Below are 20,405 nucleotides of genomic sequence, written 5' to 3' on the forward strand. Positions count from 1 at the left end.
TCTAGGTTCCTTTGAAGCTGCTCTGTGACCACTTTCTCTGCAATCCTCCCTGAAAAGGGGAGGTTGGAGATTGGACGAAAACTGTCCAGACTAGTTGGGTCAAGTGATGGCCCCTTGAGGAGAGGGCTCACCACTGCCTCCTTAAGAGCCGGCGGGACCACCCACTCCCTCAAGGAAGAATTCACCACCACCCAGACCCAATCATGTGTGTTCTCCCGGGCAGCCTTGACCAACCAGGAGAGGCGTGGATCTGACACAGAAGTGGCTGAACTGACAGCTACAAGAACCCTGTCCACTTCCTCAGGTTCAACAGGACCAAACTCCTCCCAGATAATTGTGCAAGACTCAGCCCCCATAACCTCCACTGGTTCTGCCCGACGGCTGGAGTCCAACGCAGAGCGAATCCGAGCGACTTTAACCGCCAGATGTGCAGCATATTCCTCACAGTGACCCTGTAGGTGAATCCCATTATTACTCCCTCCAAGGAGGGACTGGGTCACCCAAAACAGGGCCGCTGGATGGCTATTTGCAGATGCAATAAAGGCAGATAAATAATTAGGTTTTGCTGCCCTTACTATCAGGAGGTAGGCTCTGATAGAGGCTCTAGCTTGTGCACCTGGGAGTCAATGACATCAACTGGATTTTATGTCTTTTCAACTTAAATCAAAGGGTGGTTTTGGTTTGTTCGGAGCCCACCCATTTCTTTGTCCTCTTCTCTGCCCCCCCCCCTTAATATAAACTGCATGGTTTTATAGTTTCAACTCACATGTCAGGGATGCAATAATCTGGAGGACCACTAGATGCCAGTCACTTTTTGCAGCCACTGAATTGCCAAAGGTGGCCTTCAGTCACCGCCCCCCCCAAATGTTTGTGTGCCATTGCTGTGGCTTGTGCTCTGGGGTTATTGCCACTGCAACCGTGGAATCTGGCCGGTTTGTGTGGCAGTGAAGCCTGGGGAACTGCTGGGAGGATGGAGGCCCCTCCCAAGTAGAATCAGGAAGGGGGGGCAGAGAGAAAGACTACCTTTCACTGGCAGTTGAGAATTGGCTGTTAAAAAATGGTGGGTTTCCTGATGGAGATAAGGGGGGTTTCTAAGCACCCATCCCTCATATTCCTCTGTTGGAACTGTTATACGATCCTAGGTCTAGGTGCATTTTTACCAAAACCCTTTATACTAATGTCTTTCTTTAACTTATAGTTTGATCTGCATCTTGTTCCTGGTTTGTTTCTGCCTCTATAACCAATCAATCAATTAATCTATCAGATTTTAAACTGTTAGTGAATTCAGTGGCTTGGTTTCTAATTTTGAAGCCTCCCTTGCAGGGCTTTTCATTGCAACCCTGCTTATTATTTGGCATTTAAAGGTTTGGAGATCAAGGGTGTTCCAGGTCTGGCTGGTGTGGGTCTTCCGGGCTGTGTGGCCATGTTCTGGAAGTTTTGTTTCCTAACGTTTCGCCAGCACCTGTGACCGCCATCTTCAGAGTGCAGGAGCACAGACAGGAGCAGTTCTCTCTGTGCCCAGGGTGATGTGACCCTTTTGTGGGTATTTATAGAGATCGGGGGGAGGAAGGGGGGGATTGGGGGGGTGCCACTCAGTAACCCCACCCCCCACCCCCCATTCCCCCCAATCCTCCCCTTCCCCCCTCCCAGATCTCTATAAATACCCACAAAAGGGTCACATCACCCTGGGTACAGAGAGAACTGCTCCTGTCTGTGCTCCTGCACTCTGAAGATGCCGGTCACAGGTGCTGGCAAAACGTTAGGAAACAAAACTTCCAGAACACGGCCACACAGCCCGGAAGACCCACACCAGCCATCGTATGCCGGCCGTGAAAGCCTTCGACAATACACGGTGTTCCAGGTCTGTCCAGAAGAATGAGAATTGGTGACAGGAATACTCCTGAAAGCATCCTGGGTGTAATTAGTTATCAATATTGGGGAGCCTCCCAAGTCAAGGGGGATACAGTAGTGCGAAGCACACCTAGCCAAGCTACCTGTTTCTGTGGCACTGCTGACCTGCATGGTTTAATAGCTAAGTCTTACACGTTAGGGCTGTTAAACCTGGACTGCAATAATCTGGATGACCACTAGATGGCAGCAAATAGATGCCTAAAAGTCTAACATCTTTGCTGCCCCCTAATGGCCACCTGAGTTTGTGCAGTTCAAATCTGGTTATCATCATTCTTTCTGACCATGACCATGTCTTTCTGCAGGGTTAAGGAGCCTTTATGGGTAGGGGTGTAGGTCTCAGGTGATGTTGGACTATAACTCTCATCTTCCCAAGCTGTTGTTAGAACATGAAATTGTTTTGTGGTGAAAATGAATGAAATCTTTGCATGCTTAGATGGATAAGGATGAGAAACCTCAGACAGCACCCCACAGATTCCAGAAACTCAATAGGGGATGGCATAGGTTCAAATACTAGGTTCAGTCTTGGACATTTTCACCTTAAAATATGTTGAATAGTGGGCCATAAAGGTCTTTCTTTGGCCTCTTGCCAGTATTGGATGCAGGACTTATCTGGAAGTTGGGCTGAAGGCCAAGGCCAAGTTGTGTTACCTTGCACTCTAGTCTGTAGCTGTAGGATGGTGGGGATGGCTAGAAAAGATAATTGAGTAATGACTGCATGGGAGGTTGTCTTGTGAGTACAATCTGAGGAACATTCTTCTGTAACAAGTTGTGATGTACAGAATATGATCATTGCCAGAGCAATTCTATACTACATTGGGTATTTCTTAGTCGTCTGCAGTTTTAAAGGGATAGACTTGTATCAAAATATGGGGTCATTTACTCTGGTAACATGCAATAGTTTTCAGAAGTTCTGAATTCAGCATAATGTTGAAGAAGGAGAACCTTCAGTAATGGATGAAGAAGGCCTTTTTTTTATTTTCAGGAAGAGACTGTCTGTTCTGCCCACCAGCTTGAGAATTTTGTGTTTTGATTCTTCTCCATGCAGACAAGCGAGGTTTGGTGAGGCCCAGAAACAACTCTGAATCGACTCGAGCCCCCCCAAATGTGGACAGGAGGCGACAACTTTCCGAATCCCAGGCTGTCAATGTGAGCAGCTCTGATTGCAGAATGAACCTCCGACATCTAGGAACTCCTAAAGGTATGATCCATGCAGCGAAATAATTTTTTTAAAGGCTTCCTCAGACACTGACGAAATATGAGTTGCAGTAGGACTATTTGGATATCATGAACAGGGTTGTCTGCTCCTTTCTAACTGTACCTTTCTGATTTTGCTATGTTATTCAAGTGGCTCAGCTCACTGTTAGAAGTCTCTGTCCATTTGCAGGAATATCGTCAGAACTTAGGTTCTTTGTTCTGTTTCCCCAACCAACAATAAGTTTGCGGTTCTCATGGTTGTGGAGGAAACGTGTGAAAACAGACGGTCTTGAAATTAGCAGAGAAGAATGGAGTAGAACCCCTGTCCTACATTTCTATGTTTTTGAAATTAGAGGGCAGAGAGGAGTGGAATAAAACTCCTGTTCCGCATATTTCTGTGTTCATTTCTTTTCCCTTCATTTCTATTTCTCTCCATACTTCCTGGCTGTCTTCTCTGTGGGATTCATGGTCTTGATCCATAGAAACTTATTTGTCCCAGCGAATATAAAGTAGGAAGGTGCTGGCTCAGTGTAACTGGCATGTTATGGTCTGCCCAAGAGAATCTTTTGAGATTGTACCACCTAAAGGATTGTATCAGACTTTGTTTGTACTTCCTAGCTCCTTTTTGAATGAAGTCTTGGGCGAGGTGATCTTGGTGGAAAATGTTCCACAAATTTGCCAGGTTACTGGAATCATCTAAAATCTGCTACTTAAAGTCAGAGGGCAGTTCCCTGGGATCTCTGGAATGAGATACAGATCCCTGGGCTCTGCCCTAGAGGGATAGGAATCTGGTTTGGCTTCCTTCAAAGTGCCCCCATTGGTTTCTAAGGGTTCTCAATCTGGGCCAAGACACCTATTGTTAATTTTTTTAAAAAGCATATTGTTTAGACCAGTGTTGTCCAAACTTGGCCACTTTAAGATGAGTGGACTTCAACTCCCATGCTGGCTGGGGAATTCTGGGAGTTGAAGTCCACTCATCTTAAAGTGGCCAAGTTTGGACAACACTGCTTTAGACTTTTGTCCCTGACAGCATTAAGAATGAATCATAACAACTTAAGATTTTAAAAAAGAATAAATAAACTCAACACCAATAATAAACCCTATACCCAAACTAAAGTTAATTATGGAGCATTATTAGCTACTGCCGCTTGGTCCACTAATAATCATTTCAACAGCTGAGGTTTACTCTTCGCTCTTCCTCGACACTCTCAGCTCATCCCATAGCAGCCATTGAATTGACCAATGCTGAGCCCTAGGTGCCCTTTTTGATAGGTCTCTGAGGATCTCACTGTCAGCCATAACGTGTACTTCAATTGCCCATTCCCACCACTGGGCAGGCAAGGAACAGTGCTAAGAAGGTCTTGGATCCAGGTGGATCTAGGCCTGTGTTCCAGGTTTCAGCTGAGCCAGTGGCAGCCTGACTCACCATTTGGACTAGGTCGCATTCTCAGAGAGGTTATCCGTCTGCTCATTTCTCTTCATGCTTGGCTTCCTGACTTTGTTGCTTTGGCTGAACTTTCTCCTCAGCTGTTTCACTCGTTGTCCTTCTCTGATCTTCCATCCCCCAACTGGCTCTCAGGGGTGGAACGTCTTTCACTGTTCTCTGCGCTAATCCAGGATTTTATGCCTTTGGAAGAGCAGCTGTTGAATATTCACCACAGAGATTGCCCCTCTCTAGAAAGTTTGTCTCCATAGACAGATCCTTTCAAGAAAACTTCGCTTAGGTTGCTCAGGTTTGAGCACCAGGGTTTCCTGTTTTCACTAGCTTCATTTTTTGTTGTAGAAGCAGTGCTTTAGAACCAAATTAAAACATTGGGCTTCCAGATATATAACTGGCAGAACTGTAAGATGTCATTTACCATAAAAAAGGGCAATGAGAAATTCTGTATATAAAATGTCTATATCATCCAGAGTCATTCTCTGCTTTTGTTCTCTCTTCTTGCAGTTTCATTAATTCCATCTGATGATAATAAAAATTACCTTATTATTATTTAAATGTATTGGCTGCCCAACTCCCATGGATTCTGGGTGGCATAGATTAGCAAAATCAGTAAATAGTCAATGCTTTTATGAGGATTAATGAGAATATCCACCAGCAATATTCAGTCTTCTGATCAAGAACTTTTTTCAGGCTGGTGGTTAGAAGAAAGAGGGAATAATAATTTTGTTTATTCAGTAAATTATGATTAAGCAAACCATAGCTTAGCATGATGTAGCCTGAGCCTCTCTGGTTTGTTGACTTCTTAAAATATGTTTTGGTGTGACATCTGAATTGCATCACTGAACTTTGTAAAGTCATAACTTCAACTGTTATAAATGGGAAGGCAATGATGGTGGCTTTGCTTTCAGGAGGCCCCCATGCTGCTTCCTTGATTCCAGGAGAGAGAAAGAATTGGGGTAAGGCAACTCGCACACGAAAGAAAATATTCGAAGCCTACATGTCAAGGGAAGAAGTATCCGAGGGTCTGAAGAGGAAAACCCTGATCCAGGTGCTTGAAATTTTGGCTGGCAAAACAAACAGCAAGTGCTTCTCTGATCATGTAAAGAGGGGCCAGAAATGCTGAGTGATTGAATTGGCAGATGGTGAAACTAGGTTGGAGTCTAATATTTAGAATCATACCAAAAGGAATATGTTTATGCATGTATGTTCTGTATCTATACTTATTTATGGACATTCTTAAGTAGGATACACAAATTAAAACAATTTAGCAAAACAAAAAGCAGTTTACCTTAAAATCCACTAAAAAAATCCAGTCTAAAACCCTCCTCACACTTGCTGGATAGAACAACCTGGCTGTCAGAATCAAAAGAAAAGGCCCATCTTTTTCACTGAGAACAGTCCAGTGATACCTTTAAACAGCGAGAAGGTTTTTTTTCTTTTCTTAACAATTATATATTGCTGACTTGTGGACCTGGGATCCTTCAAGAATTCCCATTGGAGTCTTTTCTACACAGCTTTTCTCTCAGTTTTTTACACCATCTAGGAACCAGGGTTGGCTGTACCTTTTCATGCTGTAAAAGTTAGAAGTTGAGTGTCCAAGACCAGAGGCTAAGGTGCAGGTCATCGGAACAGCAATTATGGTGAATCCCAGTGGGCTTGATCTTGCTGGTAAACAAAATGATGCCTGGCCGTAAAGGTATTTGAGCTTTCTAGTATCATTGAGCTCTGATACTCCTGATCTAACTGGCTCAGCAGTGAAATTCTTGGACTTGGGAATCTGTGGGATTTCCTTCCTTTGAGGTTTTCTTTAGAAGCTATTATGTATAGGGTCTTCCCCCCCTCTGGAACAATAATAGAATCAGAACTGGGGAGTTGGAAGGGACCAGGAGGACCATCAAGTCCAGCCCTCTATGATGTGCAGGAAAACCAGTGAAACCATCATGAGAGGTGGCTGTCTACCCTCTTTCCAACAACTTCCAGAGATGGAGAATTCACAGCCTCTACAGGTAGACTGTTCCACTGTTGAACATCTTAACATTAGGAAACTTTTCGTTATCTTTAAACAAAATCTTGGTAGCTGCAACTTATATCTGTTATTTCTGGTCCTAGTTTCTGTGGCCATGGAAAACAGCTCTTAGGCATTTTCACAAGAGCTTCCCTTTATATACCTGTACAGAGAAGGAAGATGATCTTGATGGAGATATGCAAGCTCTGTTACCAAAGTGATGAGGGGTGAAACTTATTTTAAGTCCACAGCAGACAGAAAATATGTGGAAGAGGCTCAAACAGACACCTCCCTAATTCACTGGAGTATAAGAAAGAGGAGGAGGAGGAGGAGGAGGAGGAGGAGGAGCTACAGCAACACAATCAGACTTGCAAGATTCTGTTATTAAAGCTGCTCTCAGTATAGATAGATAGTCCTTGCTTAATTACCATTTGTTTAGCAACCGTTTGAAGCTATGATGGCACTAAAAAAATGACTTATGACCGGTGCCCGAAGTTATGACCATCACAGCACCCCCACAGTCACATGTGATCTGGATGCTTGGCAACCAGCTCACACTTACAACGGTTGCAGCATCCCAGGGTCATGTGATCTCATTTGCGACCTTCCCAGCTGGTTTCTGGCAAGCAAAATCAATGGGGAAGTACGTGATTCACTTAATGATCACGGCGATTCACTTAACCACTGCCACAAAAAAGGTCATAAAATAGGGTCCAGTCATGTGGTGATTTGCTTAACAACCACATTGCTTAGTGACCTACATTTGGTCCCAGTTGTGGTAGTTAAGTGAGGACTACCTGTAAAAGTAGTTTTAGCCTTCCTATGGAGTTGATTTCCTGCTCTGGTCTACCTGGTGGAGTGACATTAATTTTGCAGGTCTGATTGTGGATATGTTTCACCCCTCATTGCTTCAATAATGGATCTTGAGTATCTTCATCAAGGTCATCTTCCTTACTCTCTACAGTACTTGAACATGGCTGTCATGTCTCCTCACCATCTTCTTTTCTCCAGACTGAACATCCCCAGCTCCTTCAGCCTGCCCGCTGCCTCCATGGTCTCTGTCTCCATGTTTCGGGAGGAAAGCAGTGACCCCTCCCCCTCCCCCTTTCCTAATAAATATAGCAGCAATTGTTTGTGAAGGATTGCACAGTAATGGGGGTTGAGGATGACATCATGAGATTCTGTGGACAGAACCCTGGCCCTCGATGCACATGTGCAAACAGTTGTTCTTTGCAGATGGGGAGAGCGGCTGGCTCCAGATATGATATCACAGCGTGAAATGGGCAGCGCAGTAAATAGGATTTTCAGAGGAACGGATTATAAGTTCCATCTGCTTTTGAAGAGAAAGGAGACAGATTCTGTTCCTCTCTGTTCTTCTCTTTCAGAAGAAAAATACCAAAGCAGAGAAAATGTGATGCTTATGAAAGGGTGTATTTGTTAATTATTTGTTCATCCTCCTTTTCCCCCCTCCCCCATCCTCTTCCATCAAATGATGATGAAGATAACCTTTCATGGCTGATTGTAATTGGATGGTCGGTGTGTGTGTGTATGCGTTACAAATACATTCTATTTTGATTAATTGGTTGGGGGTTACAACACACAACTTCAACATTCCTGTAGTGCTACTTGTCCCTTACAGGTTGGTCTGTGCCCGTGTTTGAAAAACAAACAAACAAACAGCATTGCTGTTGGAGATGGGAATTATATAGTCTTTCTCCCATGAACTTCTCAAATGTTAAGAATAGAAACTGAGCGGCGTTTTGGAAGGTGATATCCTTCCAAAATGCTAATTACCAAGACTGCCAATTACTGCTGGGGATGAGGGAAAATGTCAGACCTGTCTCTGCATTTGTGGTGAAGCGTGGTTAAAATGGAATATGCCCAGTCTAGACATCTTTGGGAGTTCTACCAAACTTGTCTTACCTAAACAACGTACATAGACCTCCTTGGTTGTTTGGACTGGCCCTGTCAATGTCTTTCTTAGCTGTTGGCCACAGATTAAATGCTTACCTGACCTCACTTCCTTAGGTCATCAGTTTGAGAGTCCAGATCAGTGTTTCTCAACCTTGGCAACTTTAAGATGAGTGGACTTCAACTCCCAGAATTCTCTAGCCCGCATGGCTGGCTGGAGAATTCTGGGAGTTGAAGTCCACTCATCTTAAAGTTCTAAGGTTGAGAAACACTGGTCTAGACCCTGGGAAGAGAGGAAATGGGAGGTATGCATTTAATCTTGTGCATCCCCAATTCATTTCAATAGAGTTTTTGCTGGAGGAATTCCTAGAACATCCTGTTTTGGTTCCATTTGTGAAGAAGAGCTCTCTGGTTTGGCCACTTCCCCCAGAAATCAGCATTTTTTAAAATTTTATTTTATGCCCCAGGGTTCATCCAGAATAATGATAAGAATAAACCATCACAGTGAATTTACATGCGAATCAACTTTCAAGGTGGGGCCGTGATGGTTATCAGTTGCAAACAGAATAGTTTTAAAAGTGGAACGAAAATACTTTCTTTAAAACCTTAAATTCTGTCATTAAAATTTAACTCCAATTCTAGATGCTGACACATAAAAACTATTTTTTTTCATAAACCATAGACATTTTCAACTATTGCACGCTATCATTCCTACAGTACTTTTGATCTGACTTCATTTTTAAAGCTGTCTCTAATTCTACAAATTTCTGTTGTGCAATTATAGGTATAACTGAATCCAAATGAAAACGGAGGTTATTTTACTTTCAGGCTTATAGCATTCTGCAAGTTCATTTTAACATATATTGCCTATATTAGCGGCATCTATGAAGACTAGAAATATTAAACATTTCTCATTAATTGTATCTGAATTGAAGTAACCAATGTTCAGATCTTCGTTTAGCCAGGAACAGCTGGCTTTGATTTTCTCAGTCAAACTGGCTGTAAAGGGATGTTGATCCCGGTGCAGGAACCTATTTGCCACTTTGAACTCTTAACAGAATAAAAAGCTGATGAAGTAAACTGAAATAGATTGAATGTTGCTAAAGTTATAATAGCTGAGAAAGAATAATCTAGGTTAGCTTCTTTCCCCTCCTCATAGTCTCCCTTCAAATGTGTTGGACTTCAGCTTCCATAATCCTCAGCCAGCATGGGCTCAGTAAGATGAAAATTGCAGCTCCATATTGCAAGTGTACAGTAGTTTGGAGGACAATGGGCATGAAAATTGGGAATTGTTGGCGAAAGTGATTCAGAATGAGCCTGTGGGTTCTTTGTGTGCACTGAATGTTTCTACTTCTTGATTGTGGAACTTCCTTGTTTTAAAATATTGGACTCATTTTGTAAGCTGCTTTGAGTGTTTATTCAAGCAGAAAAACAGGGTATTAACTTAATGTTTAAATACTTTGCATTTCAGTTAAATTATCTTCAAGGCAACTCACAGCCCACAAAGCCATTGTGAGTAATAAAATAATTTTTAAAAGATTAAGCAGCTCTCAGCTGCTTTTTGTTCCATTCCTAACAACGGATGCAAAGGGGTCTTCCCTTTTTTTCCTTCTGTAGGTGGAGAAGGAAGGCACCGTTTCTGGCTGGGGGAAGAGAACAGAGTAACCTTTCTGTGCTTCTTTGACAGACCCCAGTTTCTGGCCTTCCTTCAGACCACAATGCGTGTCTTGTGTCTCAAAACACTGGGGGAGGGGTTGATATTCATATTTGGTATAAGACAGGACCATGTTTGCAATCTTTTCTCCCATCATTTTACACATTCTTGCTTAGTTGCATTAAAGGAAGCCACTAATCCTTTGTGTGTATTAGTTAAAAGCCCTCTTGGATTTGGGGCCTATCTCACACAAGGAGTGGAGTTTCATGAAAGAATGCCCGGACCTTAGTCCTTTTCCAATTCTCCTTGCAGGTTTCAGCTTTTTATAATAATTTTATGGAGGATCTTAACAAACTGTCCTACTTGCAGTGGAGAGAAGCATTCAGGTAGTTTTGTCTCAATATGAAGCAGACACTTGTTTCTACTAGACGTACTGGTATCGCATTAAACTGACTTCTTTTTTGAAATCTAATTTCAATTTTTCTCTTTTTTCTTTTAAGGGACCCCTAAGAATAAACCCCAAGAAATACCATGAGGCCTTCATTCCTTCTCCAGTAAGTATTTCTGTAAAGTATAGCAATTGGTGGACTCCTGTGGAGTGAACATCCCTCCCCTCTGGATTGATGGAGCAGCAAGAGATGAAGGTGCAGGATATGCACCAACTTGTGAAATCCTTGAATTCAGTCCATCCAGCGCTGCTCTTGGTCAATCTCTGATTCAGAGGACCTTCTCTGAAACAAACGCCTGTGGACTACAGACAATTCTGGCTTACTTCACTTTGCACTTCTGGGGTTAGAGGGGAGCCTGCTGAAACCCTGCTGAGTCATTAAGCTCCCCAGGCAAAGGAGCATCTGAATGAGCTGATTTGTAGCCTTGACATCCACGTCAAGTGCCTGTTGTGCTTTCACACATTCTCTCAAGTGAGCCTGTATTTTCTCTTTTGCGGATGCATTTCCTGAAAGCACTTCACGGGAATTAAGTGCCTTCTTAAGTGGGTTATAGCCACTCCTTTGAACAGTGACTCAGTGTAGACATCTCTCCCTCCGTCCCCCACTTCAGTTAAGTTCACAACAATCATGTGAACTGAGACTGTGGCTGCTCCAGGCTCACCCTGTAACTTTCATGAATAAGTCAGGATTTGAGCCTGGGCTACATCCAGCACCAGAAGCCTCCGCAGGATCCGATGCTTTTGTCAAAAGGGCCAAAACAGCATCACACTGAAAGCTTTGCTCCTTTCAGAAGTAAGCCAAACTCCCTCCCCTCCACGCTAACACCTCTGTCTGGCACGCTAACCTTTCAGATCCTCATCCCAGATAGAATTAATTCATAAGAGCTAGCAGCCCACCTTTGGTCCAGTGCATTAAAAGGCCCCAGTCTGCATTTTGGAAGGAAAATATATTCATTCTTCAAAGGGACATGCAGTCCTTAAATGCTAGAGGATTGTGCTGCTCTGGGAATATTGGAAATTACAGTCCTGCACATGGGGTGGGCACCAGGCCGGCGAAGGCCACTGTTCATAATGAGTGCAAATTAACTTCTCTGAGCTTGTCCATTGCTCATCCCCTTGCGTTTGCTGAGATGAGAGGGACAGGAATGGTTTCCTTCAGAACACTGGGGAGGAAGTTGCTATGTGAAGCTGTGCTAACCCCACATGACCCCCAGAATGGACATCGAGGCACATAACTCAGTTCTGCTGTGTGCAGGTTGGCTTGTTCAGGTGATAGAACAGGAGACCACCTGGATGTTGCAGCTTTGGAGGAAACACAGAGTAATTAACAAAGCAATAATTTCAATCTAACCTTATTGCAGCCGAGAAACTGCAGAAGGAGGTGGGTTGGCTAATTTAGAAAGAACAAGGGCAGCACTGTGGGTTCTTCTGTGAAGCAGAGTCTGTATATTTCTGAATCATTTTTTTCATCGCTTCTCTCAATACCCCCAAGAGGGAAGGACCACTTTTTTTTTTCCTAGAGCAGGGGAAAAACGGGAGCTCTCCCCATGACTGTATTGAACTGGTGGATAGATGGATGGATGGATGGATGGGGTAGGGGGAACTCTGGAAGAAAGAACTCGTCATTTTGTATCACTCTTAGAGGAACCCAAGGAAAGTTCATGGCAAGATTTAGATGTTTTTTTCTAGTAGAATGGAAAATCAAGGGACAGAAATTCCCCTCATTGCATTTTGAGGACAGAGCTTTTTACAGCGCCTCAGGCCATTGCTTTGATGGTTTCGGTTGCTTTGGGGGAAGAACGGCTAGTGTTGATGTTTCAGAAGGGCAAGTTTGGTGGTGCTGTGCTCAGAAGGTCAGCTGAGATGACCTGTGACCTGAACACACTACTGTAGTCTAATCCAATTATGATGATGATTATGTGCCCTCAAGTTGGTGTTGACCACATAGATGGATCTTCTCCAGGATGATCTGGCCTCTTGCTGCTGTAATTAAGTCCATCCATCTTGCCACTTGGTCATCCTCTTTTTCTCCTCCCTTCCACCTCTGCCAGCACTGTAAACTTCTCAAATAAAGTCCAGCTGTGTTCCCAGGTAAATAGGGAGAGGAGAGACTTAGGCAGCTCCTCACCGCTTTGTTGGAGAGAGTTGGTGAGATAAGAAATCCTAAACAAGCTAGAGGAACAGGTGAATTAATCTATTAAGCCCCATTCTGTTAAATCAATTATTCATGAAAAACTGCAATATGAAGAGAGAGAATTTCTTGTTTCCTCTATGATCCAGCATTTCAACTGGCAAATGACACTGCCAGTTTTAATTTCCTGGTGTGATGAGGAAAGCATAAAAAGATGGGGCAAAGAAACTGCCTTTTGTCACCTCCCGGCACTTCCCAACTAGGGTGCTGAATGATGTAAGTCTGTGGTGGGATTACTGCAGGGGCTGAGAGGAGTGGGGGATGGCAGAGATGAAATCTGGCTTCCAGGCCAAGTGATTTAGTCCAACAAGCTTTGCAATTTTTCTGCCTCTTGTCATGGGAGGCAGCCTTTGACCAGCTGTTGATCTCCGGCTGCAGAGAGTGACTTGTTCTGCTGGGGAATGGCGTCTCTGTAAAATATTTCAGCATCACAGCAGAATATGTGGTGTCGGTACACGGCACTGTAAACGTTGCTAGAAAATAAAATATTTGTGGAAACTCCACCCTGGAGCTGTTGTAGGGGAAAGTACATTTTCTTCCGCAGTATCCTTATGATGAGAAAATGCCACTTTCTTTCTCTACCCACTTCTAACGCAACTCCTGCAATTTGGCACGTAGGACCCAGTACTTGTCTCAGGAGCACCTGTTAGCTGGTGCTGACATCACTGGGGTTGGAGTTTTTCCTCCAGTGTCCTTGCAGGAGAAATGCCTCTTACCAGATCCAGCAGAAGACTTTTGAAGCATGGCCCAGCTCTTTCCTTATACAACTCCCAGTTTTATCTTTTGTCGAGGAACACTTTTTGGCTCCAAACATGCTTTGGTATAAATCATGGACATGACTGCATCTGTTTGGAGAGATTACTCAAAACCTAATGGGTGTTGACAATTTCAGGCAAGTTGGCCAAGACCAACAGTCTCTCAGACTTGGGCATTTGCTCTCACATGCCCTTCTAAATGCATTTCCACTTTGTGGTTGGCCCATGTGGGTTTTTCCTTACCACAGAGAAGGTGGCATGGAAGTAAGAGTGCAGTGAGCCATCACAGGGTGAAGCCTTGAAAATAGTCACAAGGGCAACAGAGATTCTGGGTCCAAGATCCTGAGGCAATACTTGGGCTTTCAGGGGTTGAAAGCAGTTTTACAGCATCCCCCTCCACCTCCTCAGAAACTTCAAGCAATGACTTAAGCGTTCATTTTTTGGTTAAGCTTGGGAGTAAGAGAATGGGACACCATCCAACAGTGACCGCCTAGGGAACAAACCCCCTTCAGATAATGGGTGCTGTTCTTTCCCAAAACATTTACTGAGCATCCCAGAATGAAAAGGAAGGACCTTTGTGATTAAGGCAATGGGGCAAAGTGAAATTGCAAGGTGCTTTCCTGTGATGTCATCCCATCTTTTGTTCTCTGCTCCCTGCAATACATGCTGAAATAGCTAGACCTCTGAAGCAGAAGCCATCTTGCTCCCTCCTCCCATTGTGTAAGAGTTAATTTCTGAGCTTGTCTGATGATACAATGCCGGGCTACGGGGTGCAAGTCCTTAACGGAAACGTGCACTGTGGCAAACTTAAAGGCAGCTTTTCCAGTAGTGGTGTTAATACTCCTGTACAGTAGCCCACTTCCTGCGTACTGAATGATGCCTAGGAGCATTAAGATCTTAGTCCAAAATGCATATAATACTTTGCCCTTCACCCATGCCTCCCTGGCAAGCAGGTTCATTGTTTGGGGCTCTGTCAAGATGATTTGTTCATTCATTCTTTCTCTGCTAGAAGCAGAAGAGATCTTCTCCCACTTCCCTGTGCAAACAATAGCAGAAGTTTTATTCATTCATTTTATTAATTTCTATCCTGCGTATCAAAATGTAGCTGACCGCAGTTTCCCCCTAACAGATTAAAATGACTAACATCCACATGTGCAAACCAGGGTTATACAGTGGCAAAAGAGCAAAAATATAGGAAATAGCATCCCTGTGAAACAAACTCATCCTTAGGAAGGCAGAAATCCACTTATTCCAAAGCCTTTTCGAAACAGCTTGACAAAGTCCAGTGATTCCCACTGGGAAGAGGGCTGGCAGCCCCCCCCCCCACACACACACGGAGTAGATTGCAAAAGCCTGAATTCTGAGCAAATGGCTGAGCCATGCATTGCAAAGTGTGTGCCGTACTGCAGGGAGAGGAAGTTAGAGGTTAAAGTGAGCTGGATCAAGTGAGGAAGAGGAAGTGGTTAAAGTGACCCTTGCAGGTCTCTCGAGCTGTGCGGCGGCAGAGGAAGAGATGCTGAAATTTAACAGAAGGAAATGCTGAGAAGAACCTCTGTGGAATAAACAAGGACTAATAATTTTCCTCTCACAATCCCCACTTTTTGTCCTATGGACAATACAACACTGAATCAATCTATGCAAAGCCATGTAGCAACACTCCAGTTTAAGACTGGGAAAGGATTCTACGTATTTAAAACCTAACACCTGTGATGTAAGATCAAAAGGGGAAAAAATTACTTAAGTTGTTGTAGCATGTGCTACAATTGTTAATATAGCATTGGGCACTTTCGGAAAGCAATTAATTTGGGGAAGCATAAAGCGGGTCATCTTCAGGAGGATCCTCAGTGGGTTCTACAATGGCAGGCAATCTCCTCATAGAAGGATAGATTGCATCAACCTCATCTGGCCGAGTGTGCCAAGAAAAAGTTGTCCAGAAGGGCACATAAGATAACTTGGAGACCACATCAGGTATAGGAACATAAAAAAAAATCAGGAGGTATAGAAGGAAGTCCAGGATGAACCGGCTAAATCCAAAGAATTGGAAACTGTCATTGAGGGAGGTCAGAACACTGGGCATAGATACTCTGTGGGACCACAAACTGCTGGCTGTTTGCATCACTATGGGAACATTTGTTGCCACCTTGACTGGTAGGAAACATTTACAAATCATTAAAAAGACAAGATACAACAGAAGGATAATACAAAATATCATGAAAAGCAACATCATAAGGCAGTTTCAGCCTTTTTTGCTTGCATTTTGCTTCATTTCTTACGTTGTGAGCCACCCAACGAAGAACAGCTTATATCCTGTGATGGTACCGTTAACACCATCAAACAACATCTGCCTAACCCAGGTCCTTGGGAAGGACTCGATAGGTGGATAAAAATGCCAAATCCAGTCTAAACACCTGGCTGACTATGCAAATAATAACAATAACAATAATAACTAATGTCCAATTCACATCACTTTCTGGATTTCATGCTCATAGTGGCTTAGAATTCTTTTCTGGCAGAGTCCTCCCAGCTTTATCATGAGGCTACCTGGCATTACATTCTTGCTCTAGAACCCAAAGACAGCCTATTTTGGTGGGCAGTGTTTGACTTAGCTTGGGCTGAGAAGCAAGCTAGAAAGAAAGGAAGGAAGCGATGGGAACCTGCAGGAGAGGGTCCCTGGAGCAGAAGCATGGAGACCTCCTTGGATCTAAAGGTTGGCCTTGTTGAGCCATGTGGACCAGAGCTAGGATGAAGGCACTGACAGCAATCAGAGGGAGTTAGGAATTGCCAGCAAATCAGAGTTGAGGGACAAAGCCACAGCATACTAGAACCAGGAGACCATTGCTCAGGCAGAGGAGCTTACTTCACTGCAGGCTTTTATAGGCTTGGATGGATAGTTTGGACCAGAGAGCCTGGAATACATCACTGCTCAGGAAATATGTCCACAAGCTAGATACTTGTGGCTTTCCACAGAGGACAGTATCTCTGTCTTGAGATCAGGCTTTCTAAAACCTCTCCCTTAGCTGCTTATCTGAGCATTAAGAACTTCACTAGGCCTTGGCACCATAGAGATATTATAATGGGAAGAGGACGCCACCTCAGTGGGTTTTAATTATGATGCTCTTATGTTTGGTTAATTGTCTTGACTGCCATCTGTGGGATTAATGTGTGAGATATAAAAAACAAGTAAATGAATGTGGAAGAAAGTAAAATCAGTAGCTCCAATGGCTCTCGAAAGTGGAAAGCAACCTTGATGGAAGCTGAGAAGCAAGGCAAGGTAATGAAGGGGCCTTGTTGCAAGCCACTGGGTTGGGTAGGGCTTTGGATTTGGATTTGAAGGCAAAATAGTGCTTTGGAGTGCCCTGGAACGCTCATAGATCACATCATGTGTCTTAAAACAACTGCATCTTTCCCCAGGATTGTAGGGTTCATCTGCAGCTCCTTAAAGCATCTTCTTAAAACAAATGGATCTTTCTTTCCCAGCTGCAGATAGGCTGCCTGCTCCAAAGTACCTTTTTGCCTTCAAATCCAAAAGGCCACACCACCCAATGACTTGCATCAAGCTTGCAACAAGCATGCGAGGTGATGCCAAAGGAACCAACATAGTTCAGACAATTCCTTTATCAAAGACACTGCACATCTGGACGATAGATTATTTCTTGCTGGTGCTTGAGAAGCTGCATCCACTTTTTTTGGGGATGCCAGATGCCCCTCTGCTGCTTAAATGTATCCCGAGATGTGTCTTTTGTTCTGTACTGAAGAAGTGGAAATCCCCTCCTACTGGGCACACATTTCCGTTTGCTTCTCCTTATTTGCCTGACCCGAAGTCTTATCTGAAGTTTCTGTAGGTAACATTTACTTTAAGGTTTATAGGTTTCTCCCAATAAAGCATAAGAGTCAAGAGCTGGCAGAAGGACTTACTGCCTTGACCTAGCCCAAAATGAACTTGAATCCATCACTCCGGGCCTACTGAAGTTGGCTACTGAAAATATTTAAGGACTTTCAGTGATTTTTTCAGCAGAACATCTAAATGAAATCTGAAGATACAGTTTTCCCATGTTCCCATTTCCTGTTTTTGCTTTTTGAAACTAGCGTGTAATATTTTGACTTCCTTTATTTTTCCCAAATCCATATCCTCTGTATAAGAGTTGTTCCTTTTCCAGGATGGCACCCAGGATATCTTCATTGATGGAGTCGTTGCTCGCAACAGAGCTCTGAATGGCGACATTGTGGTTGTTAAGCTGCTTCCGAAAGAACAGTGGAAGGTCAGTGTTTCTAATCTCCTTCCCTCCCCATTTTCATTTCTTGGTGATGGCTGGCTGAGAAAATTCAAACCAAACTCTTCAGCAGTTGTGAAGATAATTAAGAAATTGTCTCCCATGCTCATGTGGAAGATGGTCATTGTAGGCTAGCATAACTGAAGGGTACGAGGCTGTTATGATTAGCCCTGCGTTACTTGGATAATTTTTATCCTGTGCTATTCCTCTTTTCTTCCCATTGTTGTCTTTATTTGGGTTTCTTCTGTCTTGTCAGAAATACGTTCCTCTGCATTTCGGGTGTTCTGATAATGTGTACTTCCTTCCTCTTAAAAAAATATATATATCTGAAAATATGTAGAATGAAACTACTCACACAAAGTTGGATGAAAGTCTGATACAGATACTTCCTGTCTTACCAGGGAGTAGCAATTTAACAGAGACCAAGGAAAGAGAAACCATAGTGGATAAACCACTTACTCCTCAGCTTTGCAGGGCCAGGGAGAACTGGGTTTTCCTACTTTTTCTTGGAAACTTTCTGGACTTTTATTGAACTTTCTCACCCATTGCTCCCAATAAACTTTTCCCTTCAATCCTATAAAGTTTAATATCATCAGAAAGGCTCTTCTGGATCAGACCTTTGGCCCAGCTAGCCCAGTGCTCCATGTCGAGACACTGGCTACCTTTGGGAAGTTTCGTCCTATGGACCAAGCTCCCTCTTGGTCTGCTCCCCCAACATACCTTCAGAGAAAGGTAGCAAGAGACGGGCAGGAAGAAAATGAACCTGCTAAGAGCTTTTTGTAGCTCCACCTCGTTTTAGTTACTGAATTCAGTGATTGGGGTTCTTGGTTTGCTTTGCGCTTGTTAGCTTTACATGTTCTTGCTGGTGTGCCTTCCCAGCATTTCTGTAAAAAAATGACAGCAGGGAACGGGTTGCATATTTAAAAAGTAAACTGAAGACTTTGTGGGAAGTTCTGAAGGGCTTTCTGAAGAAAGGCTCCTGCTGGCACAGGAGTTCGAATACATTAGTTTTCTTGGAGGATTTGCCATAATACTGACCTGCTGACCTCAGCTCTTCAGGCTTTCGGCATTACCTTGGCAGATCTCACCTTCTCTGCTGTTAGTTGGAGATGCTTGCCTGTGAGTCTGTTTTCCTAGCTCACTGCTGCAGGCTAAATGATAGAGATGGTGAACCGGGACCCTGTCCCAGTTGGCTGAACCTTTAATAAATAAAATCCTGAAAGCGTTACCCCCAAGCACAGCTCTGTGGGTTTCTCCCACCTCTACCCTCCTCTTTGCTTTTCCTTGAATGCTTCCTTAGACTCCCATTTTTTTTTTTCATTTCTAGGAAGAGTCTTTTGGAGTAGGAGGCTGCAATAAATCTAAATAATAATAATAACAAATCCACATTCCTGGAGAGTCATAGCCTGCACAGGTTTTGTGGGATGAAACCTGTGCAGGCTATGACTCTCCAGGAATGTGGATTTGTTATTATTATTATTTAGATTTATTGCAGCCTCCTACTCCAAAAGACTCTTCCTAGAAATCTCACCTTTTGCTTGAAAATGCAGGAGAGAAGTTTGCCAATGTGCGGGAACGTTCGTGGTCGGGAATGGGGCTTCAGTGTCATCCACAGCTCCTTCCTTTTCTGTGATTGGCAAAGTTGGAATAAATTATGCAAAACTGATGGATATTTGGGATGGATGCATGAAGTACACAGGTTGCGTTCAGACTATAATGCGATTTACTGCAAGAAGGGTTTGGCTGTTTCTGTTCCTTTGTAGAGTCTTGTAAAGATTCTGTACCAGCCGTAGGAAATGGTCTATTGGTCTGTTTACTTTGGAGCATTTGTACAGTCTTAGTCATAAGCCTCCCTTCTGCTTAACCGGGAGGGAATTCTTTGCCCTTGAAGAGATGGCAGAATTAGCTTGAGAGTGGTTTCATGGACTTTTGAGCCCTTACATGTCCTCTGCCTGTTGCTGGATTTCCTTGGCATGTCGTTTCCTAGACCAAAATTACTTAAAGACTTTTCAGTTGGTTAGTTGTGTGTGCTTTGAACGTACCATAAATAACTCAGTTCATTTTGAGGTTGGCAACCAAACATTGCTTGGTAAACCAGAGAGGGAAGTGGGATTTACTTTCCTAAGTAATACCATGTGTTGGGGTGATAATTCCGCCCTGAGAAAGCGCCAAACAAGCCTTTAGCAGTGGATTTGCTGGGAGAGAATGGAATGTTATTAGGCTAGAATTAATTCTGTATAAAGGTTGTCCTCTTTCATAGCCTGAAATTGTGCATAGATAGTGTCTTAAATACAAGAAGTTGTTGGCTTCCTTGAACAAGATTCCCCCAAAATAACTGTTTCAAAACTTTCCAAGCTTTTTTCTAAACAGGACAAATTATGCTAGGTTATAGTTAATCCAATTTCTTAGGTTACTGCTATCATTCTGGGCCTATCTACGTCTTCAGCTCTCATAGAATTTTTTTTTTTAATTTTACAATTGTTTTTCTTTTGCCTCCACGGAGAATTGAGATAGTTGTTTGCAAGATAATTTTAGCGTAAAAGTGTTTTGGAATCAACATATGCAGGCAGAATTCGAGTTACCTGTAAAATAATCCCTGGTACATGAAAATTCACCTGGATTGT

The 20,405-nt window shown here is 43.3% G+C and overlaps 1 protein-coding gene across 2 annotated transcripts in view; it reads left to right on the forward strand.

Annotated features, from left to right (window-relative positions):
- Window positions 1–20,405, forward strand: part of DIS3L2 (DIS3 like 3'-5' exoribonuclease 2) — a 185,995-nt gene that overhangs the window by 18,004 nt on the left and 147,586 nt on the right. For both annotated transcript variants that reach the window (XM_015888176.3, XM_088132547.1), the window contains 4 exons: window positions 2,957–3,109; window positions 5,455–5,594; window positions 10,617–10,670; window positions 17,668–17,769. In XM_015888176.3, coding sequence (XP_015743662.1) covers window positions 2,957–3,109; window positions 5,455–5,594; window positions 10,617–10,670; window positions 17,668–17,769 — 449 coding nt within the window. The remainder of the gene's footprint in view (window positions 1–2,956; window positions 3,110–5,454; window positions 5,595–10,616; window positions 10,671–17,667; window positions 17,770–20,405) is intronic.

This window comes from Python bivittatus, unplaced genomic scaffold (assembly GCF_059951505.1).
Source record: "Python bivittatus isolate LINGU-HERP-01145 unplaced genomic scaffold, Pbiv_v1 ctg000980_np1212, whole genome shotgun sequence".
In the NCBI taxonomy this organism is placed as follows: Eukaryota; Metazoa; Chordata; class Lepidosauria; order Squamata; family Pythonidae; genus Python; species Python bivittatus.